At 39.0% G+C, this 18,387-nt stretch overlaps 1 protein-coding gene across 1 annotated transcript in view; it reads left to right on the top strand.

The window, feature by feature from the left end:
- LOC108096127 (neuroligin-3) overlaps window positions 1-18,387 on the top strand; it is a 74,106-nt gene that overhangs the window by 40,652 nt on the left and 15,067 nt on the right. The window contains 1 exon segment of the mRNA XM_017197504.2: window positions 3,749-3,912. Coding sequence (XP_017052993.2) covers window positions 3,749-3,912 — 164 coding nt within the window.

Raw genomic sequence — 18,387 nt, forward strand, 5'->3', positions numbered from 1 at the left:
GAGGGTTAAGGGACGGATGGCGAGCTCGAGGACATCAGCCGCATAAATTGCCGACTGACTCGACGACGCAGCTACAAACTGTTGCCCGTTTTAAATGAAATTGCGAAAATTCATTTTAAATTGGATTTTATTTAATTTGACTGCGGCAAGAAAGCTTTACGCCCGAAGGAGATTTTCCCAGATAGGTGTGAGGTGTGTGGTCCGGTGGGTGGTGCTGGGTGGTTCGGGGTGGTGGGGTGTGTGTGTCTGTGTCGCCTGCCAATCTAATTTGTGCCAGCGGATGGAGGGATGGAGAAATCAGGATGAGGACGACAACCTTCTGGCCCGTTGGCCACAGGTAAAATTAATCTATTTTACTTGACGTGGCCGCAATGTCGCGTATAATTTTATGCGATCCGGTGCCCTTCGTTCATCACCTGCCTTTCCCCCCATTGAAGGCCACACTGAAAAAAATGTTTGCAGTTCACTGACACACTAACCAAAGTGTTTACAAAGTGGTAACATTAACCAATGGTTAATGTTTGACATACTTACAAAGCAAACTAAAAGATCATTATACCCTGTAGTATATGAAATAGGTTTTATTTTATTTAAATAAATTTAAATTAAAACTATAGACTTATAGGCTTTAAACATAACATTGTTTTAAAAACATAAACCTTTTACCACCTTATATTATATTACCGAAATCCCCGAACTTTCACTTTCTCAGTGTATATGCGTGTATTTTTCTGCTCGGCTAAGATTATGCTTTTGTTTGATGTATTTAAGCCCAAAGCACCGGCGGATCTCTGGCCGGGCTGCTGTCCTGGCTACCATTTACTTACCACAAAGCGTTGGCACTCCAGCTCCATAAAAACCCCCATGAAATCTCCCGGAACCCAGAAACGAGAACCCTGACCCTCGAAGCTTTGTCTGCTCTTGAGTCTGTTTCCCCTGCATGCAGATTAGCCGAGCCAGCCTCTCAAATGTACACAAAACTGGAGCGTTTCGGGCCAGCTTTGCTTTATGCTTTGTTTGTGAATTCCGAATTTCATGTATTCCGGAATATGAGGGGATGGGATCCATAGCTATAGCTATAGCTACCACCTTGTTTGCCTTTGACCGCGTGCTCTGCCTGCCGAGCAGATTCTCGCTGGTCAGGGTCGTCGTCTTCGAAATGTTTGCATGAATCTCGTAGATATTTGTTTGTGGCAAATAATCTGCGTTGAAATCGCACGGTGTTTGAGAAATGCAATCAGATATTAGTTAATAGCCAGAGCTGGAATATGTTCTGAATGTTCATACAGTTAAGTTGGTAAACACGGTTTCCTCAAACTTAAGGCTTTGAGTTTTTTATATAAATTGTGTCAGTAATACCTAATGGATGTATTTTGACAATATAAGGGGTACCTTATTCCTATCTGAATTAAGCCAATTTGGGATATGTTTACCTACTTTCATCACGTATCAGCGCAATGAAATTGCTATGGTGGAAAGCATGGGGTTGCTCTTAAGTAAATTGCCTCGGTGGGAACCACGATTATTTCATCCCACAGCTGTCTGTAAAATCTACAAGTAATTATCAAGTTTTTAATGCCCGGCCATTTGCATCGATGGCGAGAAGAACTCACCCTGACCTTAATTGCGGCACCCGCTTTATTAGCTCAGCCCCGCCCCTCCGACTTCCCTTTTCACCAGAAGCTACCTGTGCCACGGTGTTGCGTGCCACCCGTTCTTATCTGCGAAAATTCAGCGGTGGCAAAGTGGCATAAACAAGATCGCTTGCCACTTGAGAATGTGCGCCATTCGTTTGCCATGGGGCCAACATTAAAAAGGCAAAATGTGGCTTTTATGACCCCGAAATGGGGGGATTCCGTTACCTGGCCACCACTACAACTACGCCAGTTGCCGAGGAAACTTTTCACTTTCATTATTTTTAATATTTTCTGCTCATCCAAGCTGCTCCTGCCACTGGGTTCCTGCCATTGCCTTCCGAGGTTGACACCATGTCCGCTACATTAAAAAAAGGAGAAGGGAAAGATGGGAAAATGGAGCCCAAAAATGAAACTTTTATTACCTGCCTTATTGTTTTGCCATAAAATTAATGATTATTATGGCAATCGCATGGCCACCACAAGCGTCCATTAAACTGGCAACCCACCGAGGGTCAGTTCCAAGTTCCAAGTACCAAGTAGATTCCCAATTTTCTGCGAGGCGTTTGGAATGCCATAAAAACAAAAAATTAAATATACTCGCCGTGGTAAACAAAAGGCAGCGCTGACCGCATTGGCGGTAATAACAAAGATAAAAGGGCAACAGCGAAATAAAGTTAAGGAAATTAAATAAAATAAATTCTCGTTTCGCAATGTCATTAATGTTAATGCATTTTGGGATGACTGAAAGAGGAAGTCCCATAATGGCCAGCCGATAGGGAGTGTGGGCAACGAGCGAGATTTCGCTCTTAAACGCTCCTATTGATTTTCGCTTTATGACAATTTGATGGCCAACAGGAGCTGTGGCTGTTAATGAGCTAAGCCGACTACTTTAAGGGATTTCAGCTCTGAACTGTAAAGGATTTGAAACTGTAACTTCCAAAGGGGCTCCACGAATGGGATTGAAGGCTTTCAATAGACACATCGCACTGGCATTAATTCATTAGTGGCCACAGATTGCCTTTGAAGCCCTGTGATGCCACAAATCTTCCAATTCCATCCCGAAATTTGTACGCAATTTTACCTAGAGAGCACAACTCACACAGGAAATTTTAGGAAACAGGTGGAGTCAACATACATAAACAAATGTGTGTCGCCCCTCCACACACAGATCAGATTAAAAACAAATAAAAACAATGCTACTCAAAGCAGCTGGAAGAATCAAAGCCACTGCACACTGAAAGAAATCTCATATTGTTCTTTCCCATTGAAAGCTTAATAAGAAGTATTTAATATATAGCAGCAACTTTTGAACAGATGTGAATACTTTATCTTTTCTCAAAAAAATTAAAGGGTAAACATTTAGTTTTGGCTTTAATAATCTGTTAAAAATGAAAAAAAAACTGTTAATTTTTAATAGCTTTTAGAGAGATTATTAAAAAAATCGGATAAACGATTTAATTTAATATATTTCAAATGTATTTGAAAATTTTAAAATTAAAGGTATATTTTTTAAATTTATTGGGTTGCCCTTTTCGCTGTGTATACGGACCCCGTTGGATTCATAAATGAGCGCAAGGCCAAAAGAGGGGCTTTCTGGCATTTGCATGGCCCAAATGTGGGAATAGAGGGAGAAAATCAGTAAATTGCACAAGTGCACACAGAGAGGCAGTTGTGCCAAGAGGCAAAATCGAACGATAAGAGCCAAATCGAAAACCAATTTACCAGCATCGGAATAAGCCTCGGCCTTAAAGAGAAAAACGAAAAAAGGGGGCAACCAAAAGCCGAGAAAACAAATTAAAACGCAAACTTTGCGTTCAAATCAAAAAGTTATTATGGCCAAAAGACAATCAGAAAGTTGACAGTGGCTCGGCCTCTCTTCAAATGATTACAAACTCCCCCGAAAAGCTCCTCGCAGATTACACAATCCTGGCAAATTAATCTATTTATAACGACATTCGAGGCCGGGCATAAAAATAAGCCTATTTACCAGAAAACTTTTTTCGCTTATTTATGTAAGGGGGAGGCAACCTTTTCGAACAACCGGCGAAATGCCACGGGAGAAAGTTGCCTCTTTGACAAGCTCGCCACTGAGATCCTTTTCGATTTTTCAGATTCAGCCCGGTTTGCCCACAAAGATTGCCGGACATCCACAATGAGACGGCGGCCCTGGAACGAATGCCCAAGGGCAGACTGGAGTATCTGAAGCGACTGCTGCCCTATCTGCAGAATCAATCAGAGGATTGCCTCTATCTAAATATTTATGTGCCCATACAAGGTGAGTGCGGAGTAAGGGGGCTTTGTCTAACACCAAATAAGTGTGCTATAATTTTTGTTTTCGTTTTTTTTCTGTTTTTGCACCCGGCTAAAACCAAGAAAAATGACATGACCACGACGGGGGACTGAGTCTTGTTTATTTAGCACTTTGCAAGGCATTTGAATAAATTGACAGACGGCTGGTTTGGGGTAACTGGCTTCAATTTTTCTTCCCTCCGTTAATCCCCAAGGCCAACGCCAGAAAAGGGTCAGCCTTGCAAAAGTTTTAAAATCTTTTTTATTTTTGCATGGGTTTTCGTTTTTTTTTCTCTTAAGGCTGCGCTGCACGTAAATAGAAAAATGCTTGGGCATTTTTCAAATTTTTCAAGAAAAAAATAAGTTAAGCTGCAAAGAAGGTCCAAAGTCTCGGATGCAAAGTGGCCAAATTTATGCTTCAAAGTATGTCTGGACCTGTCTGGGGTAAATCCGAAACGATTCGAAACATTTGTCTGCAGATGATTTGCCTTTTGAGCTCGGAAAATACTGGAGTGGCTTGGGGTCATTGTGATTATAAGTACTCACAAGTGCTAAAAACACATTCAAGAGTACATATTATACACACATTTATAAGTAAGCTTCATTACACTATAATTATAAATCACAAAGAAATAAAACTAGTGTTTAAAATTAAAAAACTAATTGAGTAAGAAGATAGCAAACTAAATTTGGAAAGGAACTATGTTATTCATTTCAACTACAAACAAGAAAGGAAGCTAGCTTCGGCAAGCCGAAGCTGATATACCCTTGCAGTCATCAAACATATCGAACAAAATACATAAAGGCTAACAACATCGAAGCTATGACGACTTTTCTATTAATTTTCCATATTTTCGACTATTGTTCATATGGCAGCTATATGATATAGTTGTCCGATTTTTATGAAATTTTTTTCTCGGTTCAAGGGTAGTTCATAAAGTCGATGTTGTAAAAATCATGCTCGTGGAATAAAAAACAACAACGTTATGATTATTTTGCCATTATTTTTATATATATTTTCCTATGGCAGCTATATGATAGGGTTATCCGATTTTGATAAAATTTAATCCGAAATTCAATAACAGTCAGAAAACGCCATCTTGAAGAATTCAAGTCGATCAGATCAAAAACAACGGCGTAATAATTTTTTATCCTTTATTTTTATGACCTCTTGTATGGGAGCTATCCGATATAGTCGGCCGATCCGGCTCCTTCCGACTTATATACTGCGTGCAATAACTACACAACTTTTGGAAAAGTTTCAACACGATAGCTTTAAAACTGAGAGACTAGTTTACATAGAAACCGACAGGAGGACAGACGGACAGACGGACAGACGGACAGACAGACAGACGGACAGACGGACAGACGTACATACATATTTCGATTCAGATGGTGATGCTGATCAAGAATATATATACTTTATGGGGTCTGAGGTGTCTCCTTCACTGCGTTGCAAACTTCTGACTGAAATTATAATACCCTTTTGCTCTGCAAGGGTATAAAAATGGCTTAAAAATGCTTAAAGAACAAATCCTTTACAAATTTAGAAACCCCACTCATCGATCCATCGAAATGTCTGTCCGTCAGTCAATTTAAGTTGGCCACTAGGAAATGCAACGGCAGCGTCTACGTTTGAGTTTATTGCCGTTCGACAGGGTAGTAAATTACATTTTAATTAAAACCCAAAGGAGGGCTGGCCGTGGGGAGTCGGACGTGTAACTCGGGCTTAATGGGAACCATCAGCAGCAGTCAGTTATCTCGGCAAACACAGGCAACTCAAACGGCGCGGCACCTGTCAGCCGAGGAGTCCAAGAAGTGCACTGCGAATCGAAGTAAATTTGATTGTCTATCAGCGCGTTAAGAGCTAAATTTAATATACTGTTCGGCGGCACTGGAGTTTCAGCCGCAGAGAGACTGTCTTTCAGTCTGTCAGCCAGCGCCTCAGCCAGACAGTCCATCATTCGGGGAGACAGTTGCCTTGATTTCGCCGCTGGCTTTCAATTAACTCTCAGTTTTGCAGGGCGTATGCTTAACGTATTTGCGTAGATCCACTCGCATAGCTAACCGAAAATTAAATATGCTTCTATAGCATTTTTCTACATGAATATGCGAATATCTTGTAAAACTTAACGTACCGTATAACATATATATAATGTTGAAGTCCAACTCAAATTAGTAAAACAACAGTTGACTTAGTAAGTTCTTTAAAGTTCAATCTACTGCTAAGTTCTATTTAAAATTGCCAGCTTATACCACTACATTTTATGCCTTTGAAATTGTCTTAGAACTTACTGTGCCCTCTGTTTGAATTCGATTTAACCTCCTTAGACTTTTGCATTAGGAGTAGCCAATTAGATGAATTTATGTTGTTATAACAACAGGACATTCTTCGGCTAGCTGATAAGGACAATGTCGCCCTGTCTCAGCATGAAAAATGAACAAAAGTAAATACCTATAGAAAAACAAAGATTCGCTCAAGTATGAAGAAATTTACGTTTTACCTGCAATTTGTCTTCGACAGCAGATGGCAAAAAGGTTTCTGCCGATGAAGGCGTGCCAACTTTGCTGAGTTGCAAGAGTTTTCATTTTTTCTCATTTATTTTCTTTGGAAAATGATGATAAATTGTTTGGGCCCAAAACTTGAGACGCGACCCTAAATTGAATTGAAAATTGTATACGCTGCTCGAGTGCAATGTTCATCTTCAAGGGCAGCTAATTGAACAAGCAATTTTTCGAGGGCGAGCGCAAGTAAAAGGCAAAATTAAATGTCTGGTTTTGATAATTGGATAAGCAGTGCCTGAAACACAGAAAAACTTTTTCAAACAGCGAAAGCAAGAAAGATAAGGACATATTTACAGGGAATAACAACGTCAACCAATCCGAGTTCTTGTGAATTTCATAAAATTGGTCTGAAAGGGAAAAAAGAAAAACGACGAGGAATATGTAAATTTTTGACAGTTTAACTTAATGAGCTGAGGCCTCCGTTTTTTGCCTTGGGTTGCCAAACTGTCAGAAGGGCACCTAGATGCATAAATCATTATTTATTTGTGTCGGGTCATGTCGGAGTGAGTTGCCAGATAAGGAAAACTCAGCGATCGAGTTTATAATCGTTTATTATAAAAATCAGAGATGGAAATGTGCGTGAGCCTAGTAAACACGAAATTAAAGGTAATCCATTAGAATGGAAAATGTAGGATGGAATCAAGACCCATATATTCTAACTTCAACACATGAAGATATGAAGCGAAATATATTTTACCACAGATTAAGTATCTAATCCCCTTACAAAAATAATGAAAAATTGTATGCTTGGCAAAAGTGCAAGAAAAAAGAATAAAAATTTTTTTAAATTCAATGCTCTGATATATTTACTCATCACTGTTTACTGCGAAAATCCACAAATCTCCCAAGGTGTTTTTATTTCAAGGCTGACTGTCAAAAGAATAAAGAATTTGGAGGCTCTTTTTGTTGCAAACACGAGCCCCACTTAGTGTCCGAATATGTATGAATAAGCAGCATAAAAAGTGAAAAATATACTTTTATTATCCCCAGCACACACAGGGGGACACACGCATACTGGCACACACATAAGCACATAAATCTCTTGTGCCTTTTTTGAAGTCTACTTTTTGAGCTCCGTTTACGGGATTCGAGGAGCTGAATTCGGGTTTCTGGTCTCAGACGAATATGCAGCTAGTTTAATCTACTTGGACATGACAATAAAATTTATATCATCTTAACTTTCCTCTCCTTCTGGGCTGCTTAGTGAAGTCCTTTCTCGCCTCTGTGGTTTTTATTCGCTCCCTGCCATCGCCGTTGCTTATTGCCTCTGTCTCGCTTTTGGCCTTGCGCTTCATTTTGGCCTCTTTCTCATCGCATCTCGTCTCATTTTATTTTATTTGCTGCCTTTTTTATGGTATTATTGTTGTTGCTTTGTCCGTTGGCGTTTTCTTTTAAGTCACCGAGGAAAAGCACGGAAGGAAAATGTATAAAAATAAAAAAATAAACATACAAATGCCACATTAAGCATGATTTGCCGCTTTCGCAGGCAAAAGTCCATTGGGCTTTTTATTCCCCGAAAACCCAGCCCCGACGGGTTTTGAACCCTCATCTGGCTTTGCTCGTTCGTGTGTAGATTTCAAGTTTATCAGCTGTTTGAATGTTGGCCGTATTTTGTGCTTAACTGACTTTTGTTTGCCCAATGAGAAATGGTCCTCTATCCCCTATCCTATGGAGTTGTGAAAAATTAATGTCATAATTTCTAATCTTCAGCATTTCCATGTGATTAAGCTCCTCAAGCCTCACTTAATGGCGCATTACGAGAGGTTTTCGTTGCTTTTTGACCAATTGATATATGTATGCCAATGGCTTTCTTGACCTTTTTATGTAGCGCAAATAAAAGCATAAAGCCGCAACCGAATCAGTTGCATCTTTATTTTCCATAAGGCCATGGAAGTATTGTTGTTGAATTCGTAATGAAATTTTTCTCTTGTGTTCACAGTTGTGGCTATATTCAATAGGCCAATCGAATTTTATCGAAAGGTTGTTTGATTGCGTCAGCCAGATAGTAAACAACTATTTATTATGTGCACTCTATTATTTAATTTAATATGGGCAGACAATAAACATTTTCTTTTGAACATTTTTAAAGTCAAAAGCATTTGTTAGTGGCAGGTGTGCAGTAGAAATTTTATCTAGAATTCCAACAGAAATTCTTTAGTACGGTATTTAAATAGTTTTTATTTGCTGTAAAAAAACATTAGGTATGTGTGAGTAAAATATATGTTTTTTGGGGACTTGTTATTATCATGGTTATAAATTTATTTTAAAGTAAAAAGGTTTTAAATATTGTTTTCAGTGCACCAATTTCGGTTTGATTATAACCAATATTCTCCTCACACCCAAATCCAACCGAATCGGAGGATTCGAGCCCATTGAAAATACATTATTAATGCGACTGGGGGCGTGGAATGGGGCGGTTGAATTGATGTGTGCCAAGTGCGTGCCGCATTCAACACGCAAACGGCGGCACAAGTCAGTCAGTCCCAAAAGCGGAACCGGAAATCGAAACGAAAGCCGCCTGGCGTGTGTTTCTGGTCACACACGGAAATGAAGTTGCCTCCAACTTTTTTTTCGAATGAGCACTGCCAATACAAGAGTTATGTATATGAATGGCCAAAAATAAAGGAAAGGCCCGGTTTTTTATAGACTAGTTTCTGAATTAAAGCATAGGAAGGCAGGGAAAAAATAAAGAAACTGTAGAGCAGAGCCAAAAAAAGGAAAACAAGTAAACTTTTCACTTTGTCTTCGCCCAGTAAACTTTCCACTAAAGATATTGCAGCTGGTCGAGATTGTAGGGGAGCGAAAAGCGGCAGACAAAGCCCAGAATGAGGTTACTTTTCCATTTTCTTGTGCCAGACACAATTGCCAAACGCAATTCGGGGGTAGGAAACGGACGATTTTTAAATTACATTTATTATTTTCCCAGGCCCTGCGTACCATTTAGTGTCAAGTTCGCAAAGTTTTTCATCAGGATTTGCATGCTCTAAAACATTGACTTGATTTATCAGTGCGAACGCAATGGGCCCATGAAATTTGTGTTTTTATTTACAGAGCTAAATTTAAAATAATAAGTAATGAAGTTCAAAACACAAAAAAAAACATTATAAATCTAATTTAAATGCAAACCTCAAGTTGTTTTACTAAATTTACAACTGAATACTAATGGATCCAGCCCCTTGAAGTTAATGCAGATAAGTTACTTCATGAAAATACAATACACTGAACCTTTCTGTCTAAGATTTTTAAATAATAATATGTAGTAAACCATTCATGTCAATTAAGTACTTCAGTGGTATCATTTTGGTAAAGGTTCTTCCAATTTCCTTTAGATTTTTTTCATTTAGTTATAAGTAACCATTTTGAATCTAGTCAGCCTGCCATCACTGTTCGATCGAGATACCACAAATCGATTCCCAGTAGGGGACCGGGATTCCCAATACATAAGTACACACGTCAAATGGCTCATTTTGCGTAACTCCTTCGCCGAGACAGAGAGTCACTCCTCCTGGGGGATTGTGTCTGCGTTTGTGTTGCTGATTGTATTTGCTGCTTGCGATTGCAATTTCCTAGGCTTTGCCAACATACAAGTGTACGAGCATCTACAATAACTCTCGAATAACTACCTACAAGTGACGATGCAAAGCCATAAATACTGAGCAGAAAAAAGCGGCTGGCAGAAAAAGAGCGTCGGAAACTTTTGTCAACTTTGTGTTATAAACGAAGCGCTTGACTACATATTGACTTTAACTGAAAGCGTTTACGTTGATTGTGTATGTGTGCATATTTATGTGAGCCTGCGTGTGTCCACTGAACAAAATTATTTAGGAAAATCATAATAAAATTTAACAAATTTTCTATTTCCGAAATTACACCATCGGTTTTAGATACACTCATGTTTTAATTTAAAATAATTGATAAGATACACTTCTGCTAACTTTATACCCATATTTGAATCTTTCGACTTAAAAAATAGGTACAAATATTATATATAATTATATTTAATTTGGATTTATACTTGAACAGTGAAATGATTCATATTTTTAAAATTTTTTAGAATATTTTTTTTTTTTGTTTGGTTTTTGCCTGTGTGCCTGTGCTTGTGTTTGTTTTTGTATGTACGAGGAACGCTATCAATAAATCTACAATATGTATGGAAAGCAAAGTCTCTGCTGATGGTCGCCATTTGTGTATACGTATGTTTGTAAATATGAGCGTGTGTGTGACATATTCCCTCTTCTCTTCTGTCTTTCACTGTTATGAAACAATGTTGCATGACACTTTTGACACTTTTTCATATTTGAAAAATATTCCATGGCGATTTTATATCCGGTAATCGTAGAGTATAGAAGCGATTTTATCTGTGAAAGCATGTAAAAACGGAGATTATTTTGTTGTTATCATCATCAGCATCAGCATTCACGCATTATAATTTTAAAATACAAAGCTCGAAAACTGTTGAAACTAAAATTAAAAGTTAAATTTTTGCAAAAACAACAAAGTGGATACTTACTAAATTTATTAAAACATCATTTGGGCTTTTAACTTTTTAATCTAAGAGTATTAAACAGCATCCATTCTAAATACATTATTAAGCCAAGTTTTTTTTTTTTGGAGAGCACTTTAAATTCGAGCCGGCGGCTCGTAGGGAGAACCCTTGTTTTTATTTATATTCTCTTTTTTATGCAAATTTAAATATTCAATATTGACACAGAAAATTGCGCTTTTAAAGCGCCAGCCCTGTTTTAACCCCGCTTGAAAAAATCCATCCGCTACCCAAAACCACCTTGTGAAATATGTATTTTTGTTTTATCAACCTTGGGTCACCTTTGTAGACTCCACATACACACACACAAGCACAACCGAGCACACACACAGCGACAGCCCTCAAACACTCAAAGTCGAAGCATAAAATATGCATGAAAAATTTGTCACATCTCGGCGAATTGGTCGAAGAGAGTTCACCTTTTCAATGGCCACTTGACCCTCGAAAGTGAGCCACACACACTCGTATAGTAAGAACCCAAGGCATTGAATTTAAATTGCGCATGAAATGTGGCCAACAGAATTCGGGCATTCCAGTGTCTGCGGTCGCTTTCCAAGAAATTGATAAGTCAAAGTTCATAATTGGCTTCAAACGCCTCCACCTCCTCTAAAGGGTCAACTTAGCAGACCCCACATAAAAATGGAATACTTTTAGGGATCGGTAAGGAATGTGTGTGGCAAATTGAAATAGAAAATGTGCCAGGCTAAAGCAAATAGAAAATTGCAAATAGCACAAAGTCCGGCGAAAGAAAGGCGGAAAGTAACTTTCATTGCATGCACTTCAAGCATTTCCCCCGAGACATTTCCTTCCCCACCCCTGATTTTTCCCTACTGATTTTCCATTTCCCTGTATTTGTGCACTTAGCGTGTCATAGTCTAATTACGGGGCGTTATACTGACTGCCATTTTGCATGCTAGTGGGGCATTAGACACATACCCACGAATTTGTAGCGGCATGTTTGCAAACACACAAGAATTGGAGTTTGAACCCCAGACGACCGGATAAATGAACAGTTGACTTATGCATTTTTCGGTACTGCTTAATTGTGGAACAAAGAAGTTTCCTAAGATTTCCTGCGCGTTTTTCACTGCGAACTGCACGCAAACTTATTCAAGTTATAGTGCAAACAAAATTGCGATTTGATAGTTTTGCGGGTAATAAAAGTAGGGAGTGCCAATCATTTTTACGGAAATTTTTGTTCAGTTTGCTGTTTCCTTGTTTCTTAACTTTTGATGTGTAAAGATTTCAAGTATCAATATTGATTGTCCTTCGGATGTCTTGTTTGCTTATCTCAATCGTAAAAAGTGGATAAGGTGTTTTATTGATTACCCGCCCCAGAGATTACAAAACCAATTTGATAGGCTTCGTTAACCTTTCAAAAATCCCTAATGGATTTTCTCTAAAAACCCCTGTGAACTCCCACTTTAAAGAACACGCCTCAAATCGCCTTAATCGATTGCATAATCAAAACAACTGTCAAGTCCTATCTAAAAATGTGTCCCCGTGATTCCTGGAAGGCACAGATTAAATTGCCTACGAAAATACTCTCCGCTGGCACTCGAACACTCGGTAGGACGATGAGCCGAGCGGAGATCACACCACACATTGTCATTTATTACCTCCAGTACACTTGACTGCCTAACTGCCAAACGAGCGTATATAATATTTCATTATAAATTACACACGACTTACGTCAATTTGTTTTCGGCGGCCAAACAGAAGTGAAGTTCGGCAGGATGGCAGGGATCCCATAAGTAAGCCATCGCACACACACTTACGAACAACATATGACGGCTCAGTTTATTAGACAGCAAAAACGGAAGTGGCCATAATTTACTAACGAAGCCGTAACAGAAAATGGCCAGGCAAACAACACACCCACATGGCTAATACAAAAAGAATGGCAGCAGTAAAAGAAAATTTATCAATCAAATGCCGGGAAGGAAGTCGGGGAAGACACGCTTTCGAATAGTTGTAGCAATAGACATAAATTTGCTACAACAAGAGAGCGAACTACTTGATGGCCATTAATATTTTGACAATTTTTCGCCGTATCTAGCGGATATTGATGATGCCGACGATGGATGGGTTTTTGGTCTTATTTGTTTATAACACATACGTCATGTTAGTTATTGATGAGCTTGCCATGTGCGGGCCATCAATTATGTGCGGACTTTCTCCCAGTTGGCACAGGTCGTTAAAATGCAGCATAAAATGCGAGAAGAAAGCCCCTGTGTAAATAGGGTGCACATTATGCATACGCCCTGGTGTCCCAGGCACAATGTATGACACATTTACGGGGCTGCAACAAATGCAGAAAGCAAGCGGGTCGGAGAATTGTGCACAAAATGTAACTGGAACGCAATTATGTGGCAGATACCCCACTCCCCCTCGATCTCCATAAATTGCTATGGGTCCGAGGGAAAAATGAGGAAAAGAAAACCATTAAGGTGGCGAAGCACTTGCTTCGATTTCAAAACGACTTCCAACCAATTTCTATTCCCCATTTTTTTTCCAGTTTGCAATTTTCTTAAGCAGTTTTACGCCTGAACGCTGACATAATGTTGTTAACCGATAATACGTTGAAATTGAAAAGGGAATGGAAAGGAAAGGAAGCCGCCAAGGAAAGGCGGACCGAGTCGAGCAGGAGCTGCATTTGCAGTCAGCGGCAAAGCCACACAAAATCTCTCACGACAAATTGCATATTTCAATTTGCAACAACATTCAGGGCCAGCAGCCTCCACGGGTCTCCCTTCTGGTCCAGACATTTTTCTCTCATTCTGGCTGTCAGCCACCTTATCTACCCGTAGCAACTTCACACTCAGGGAAAAGTCCATTTACTTTGAATGTTAATACGCCATTTAAAGAATTTTCAAATTTTAAACCCCTTTTTACTGATACAATATATGTTAACTAAATCCGCTAGCTTTTCCGAAAAGCAGAAAAATTTTGAAAGGTAGTCAGAAGCTTGTAACTTAATTATAATATCCTAGCGATTGAAACTAGGTTCACGCACCTATGTAAATAAAATAATTTAAATCTAATAAATAATGATTTATGAGTCAAAGGTGAATGGAATTTATTCAAGAAATGAAATTTAATATTTTTTTTTATATTTTATGTTTCTCCGTGAAGTGTTCCTTTACTTAAGGGCTTTCATTTTCCGCCCACAATTCTTTTTTAGAAGTCAGGTGTCTGCCGCATATTGGTTTCGTTAAAATGCACTCTCACCTGTGCGCTCGTATGCAAAACTCCGGCTGGCTGGCTGGTTTAAGCCGGAGTTAAGCTGATGCATGGGTTAAGCGGTAGAATGCATTAAGATTAAGTGGCCGGGTTCTGTTTCTGGCCCAGATCCCAGTTACCTTTGCGATCGACTCCTCCTCGGCTGCAGTGCAATTTATTACGCATACGCAGGCTGGGTGCTGGCTTACATTAAATTGGTACATGTGTTTAACTAGCTTGCAAATGGTAACTGGAGTTTCTTGGGGTAACAGGTGCTAGGCCAAGTGCATCGTTAAAGAAACCCAAAGCGCCAATGATTCTCGACAGTGGCAATTTCGATGACATTTCGAAAGAAATTACCATTTACGCTTGGATTTTCCCTTTCTGGAAGGGGAGGATGAAGAAAAAGATTCGAGCGGATCTCTCACAATGCGTTTTGAGTGAACGTGTCCGGGGGCATCATAATATTTTACATTTTTATGAAGTGCCAGACGCTGCCACAGGGCCAAGGCAATAAAAATCGTATTTTGTGGGTTGTAAAAGTTCAACGGCAAGCGCAAAAAATCGAGCAATGTTGGCAAGAAACATTTCCATTTGCATTTGACTCGTTTCGGTTCGTCTTCGCAGACCTTTTCCTTCATTTTTTCTTTTAATGATTTATCGGCATTTAAGTGTGGCGTGGGCCAAGTGACGCATCGTAAAGTTTTCCACTCTCTGTGTGCGCCTAATTTAATGCAACAATTTTTTCTTCACACTTGCCTGGCGCTGACTTCTCCGCAGCATTTTCCTGGAGCATTTTCCCGGGGCACTTTCCCGTGGCATTTTCCCCCGCACCCTTCCACCCATTCATTTTGGGCTTATCAGCGAGGAAGCAAAGGGCATTTGGGTGGCTGCTCAGCCCGTGTGTGTTTGGGTGTTGTGTACATGAATGTAAATTGAGTTTTGGCGGCAAAGTACTTTGTAATTTATGGCGTGCAATGTGCGTAAGGAGTCACGTGATAACTTCATACTTTCCCGCTCCCGCTGCCTCAGTCGCTTTCGTATTTCTTTTATGAGCTTTTATGTTTTTTATTTATGAGTGTTTAGCCGCATTTTGCATGACGAAATCATAATTTCATCTCTCCTTCGTTTTTTGACATTTGGCTTTGTTTCCTGCGGTTCCATCTAATATATTCGCCAAGTACGTGCAATTTATTAAGCCCCAAGAATTTATCCGCTGGCTTTATTAACACAGTCGGGCCACAGATTACTTGAGATTATATGCCTCATTTAGAGGAGAATCGCCAGATATTCTCCTCCAGCTGTCGTTCGAAATTTAAACTTTAACATTTTCAACTCGCCTTAGAACTATCTGGAAACTTTTTGTTCGTACAATTTGCGGAAAAGTTGCTACCCAGAAAACTTAAAGTTTGAATGACTTTTTGCATTTACGAGTACATTTGCCTACTCACTCATGCAATTTGAGACAAATACTAAGTGGAAAGTTGGGTTTCTCCGCCTGACCACAGGAACTTTAATTGGTATTTGAACCAATTGACTTTTGGCCAACAGTTTTTCGCAACACATTTTCCTTCTTCCTCCTATTGCAAAACCAGAAATCCCCATTTATATCCTTTCTGCTAACTGAATTATTCAATTCACTTATTGGGGTTTTCTGGGAAAAGTTACAAACTTCATGTGTTCTTTTTCCGAAACCCGAAACATGTTTGTGTTAATCTTCCGACATCACTTAAGCGCCCATAACGCAGCCAACAGTTCAACAAGCTTTTAAAACTACGGGCGAGGACAGAAAAGGACTAAAAAAATATCGAAAATATTTCCAACCAGTTTCATTCATTTGTCGATGCTAAAAAGTTTCGCAGAATCGAAAACATAAAAAAGGGGGGAAAAAGAAAAACTTAAGCGAATGTAATAAACTACAAACCGAAAATGCACTCGCCACGTGAAGCGAGGAGGACCGGGTAAACCAGTTTGGCAAAGGTAAGGTTTGGCTCAGGAGTTAAGAGCGCCAGCAGCTTGGCCATAAAGTGCAAAATGTCGAAAAAATAATGATAGAAAAGGAAAACTTACGTGACCGTAACTGTGTCACCTGGATAACTCTGCGCCCGGCGAAACATTTTCCCGGACGACGAGCTCAATGAACCTTAAATTGAAGACACACACCCCAGCGACTCTGCAATTTATTAAATCGATAAAAGCTGAAAACAGAGAGTGTACAAAATTACAAAGTCAAATAAATTGATGTAGAGAAGTTTGTTAGGTAAACAATTTTCGCTCATCCTGAGAAAAGGCTCCTCTTAAATAAGACTTAAAAATTGAGTCAGAGCAAATTTATTTTTTTTTTACAACAGATTAAGCAGACCATCAAACCCTAACCACAAAAATCTATGGCTTAAAAAAAGCAGCACAGAGATCTTAAATTTTCTTAAACAAGAAAATTTGTTAAGCCCTCGAAATAATTCCTCTTGACCAGAATGCTGTACTTGAAAATATCCGTGGTGAACAACAAAGGACGACACTAAACTTGAAGTTCAACGAAATGAAATTTTCTCGCTACAACACAACTACCATAAAACGAAATGAACTAGATTTTTTGCAGCTTCTTTCATCGAACACAAGTAGCATTGTTTGGAGAGCAGGAAATGAAAGGGTTTTCCGGGGCAAGGAGAAAAGCAGGGGAACTACGACGACAATGCGGCTGCCAGCAGGCCGAGCAAAATGAGTTGGGGATATTGATTTCACCTAGTTTTTGGTTGCCTAAAGGCCTCCTCTTCTTCTGCTGCTTTTAGTTTGCTACTTTTTTGTTTATTGAGTTTGTTTTGGGTGTGAAAGTGTGTCCCATAAAACAAGCAATACAATATTGGTTGAGCATACTTGAAAATGAATTTCAATAGCAGCAACTTTATTATCAACAAATTGCTCTACATAGTTGAGTGGTTTGTCAGCTAAACTTAGTTTGTGCGGAATTTCAAAGCAAGCATGTGTACACATAAAAATGTGTTCAGCAAAGATGTCTTAAACAAAAATTTTAGTGCTCATAATTAGAGAGATATTTATAAATTTAGAGCAGGAAAAAGCTTGGCATAGTTATGATATTGCTTTTAATTTTCACTTGGGGACATCTATTAGAAAAGTCTGACTAATAGAAACATTGTAGAAAAGCAGGAACAAAATTAGTTAGAACGAACCATAAACTTTAAGAAGAGGTATTTTATTAAGAATAATTTAATTAAGTTTACTGACATTTCCTTCAAGCTTCTACATTTTATCCTTTCTAATTCCTTCATTCTTTAACGAGTTACCATATTCATGAGAGATCTGATTTAACAGTGCCAATCACTTTAGTTCCATTTAGTCACACTCTGCCGACATTTGGCTTAATGTGGCGAGGAAATGTCTGCCATTAGATGGCTGAAACGAGAAAGAACACATTTGCCACATGCCACAAATAAGATTAAATTTATGCCAGTCAAAATAACACAGAACTGTTGACACTGTTTCGAAAGGCCGCAGCTCGCAACTTTCAGTCGAGACTTTCTAAAAAGTTGGCATCCAAGTTCTGATTTGCCAGTCGTAAATAAATGGCTGCCTGAACGACAACCCGAGCTCAGCGTGAGCTTGTAAATTAAAACATGTTCAACTTATTAACAAGCCCGACAGTGGGCCCCGAAAGTCGCATTAGTTTTCCGGCAAACACATATTTGTAGACGCGTTCCTACAAAATATTTACATTTGCTGAAATTATGCGGAGCAAACTTTTTGCCAAGCACCCGGCAAAAACTATTGTACAAGCTTTTTAAGGCGAGGCAGTTGTGGGCGGGCCTGCTAAACTTATGTCTGACTGTGATCTGTTACTGCACAGAAAAAAATAATAACAAGTGCAGAATAAAACAAGAGAAAAATAGTTAAAAAAAATTGAATTGATATTATATTTGTATAAGGAATCTATTTGAAGGAAATCGAATAAATAATGACTTCAATTAAAAGATTAATAGAAGAAGAAGATTTTCATTAGCGTAAGCTAAAACATTTTAAATTTTTCATACTTTGTTGCCAGTGCATTTGTGTATGTGCTGACTTCTTCTCGGGGGCAGTCATAAAAGTTTAATTTCTTTTTCTCCGGTTGTTGTA

The sequence above is a fragment of the Drosophila ficusphila genome, unplaced genomic scaffold (assembly GCF_018152265.1).
Source record: "Drosophila ficusphila isolate 14025-0441.05 unplaced genomic scaffold, ASM1815226v1 contig_791, whole genome shotgun sequence".
Lineage (NCBI taxonomy): Eukaryota > Metazoa > Arthropoda > Insecta > Diptera > Drosophilidae > Drosophila > Drosophila ficusphila.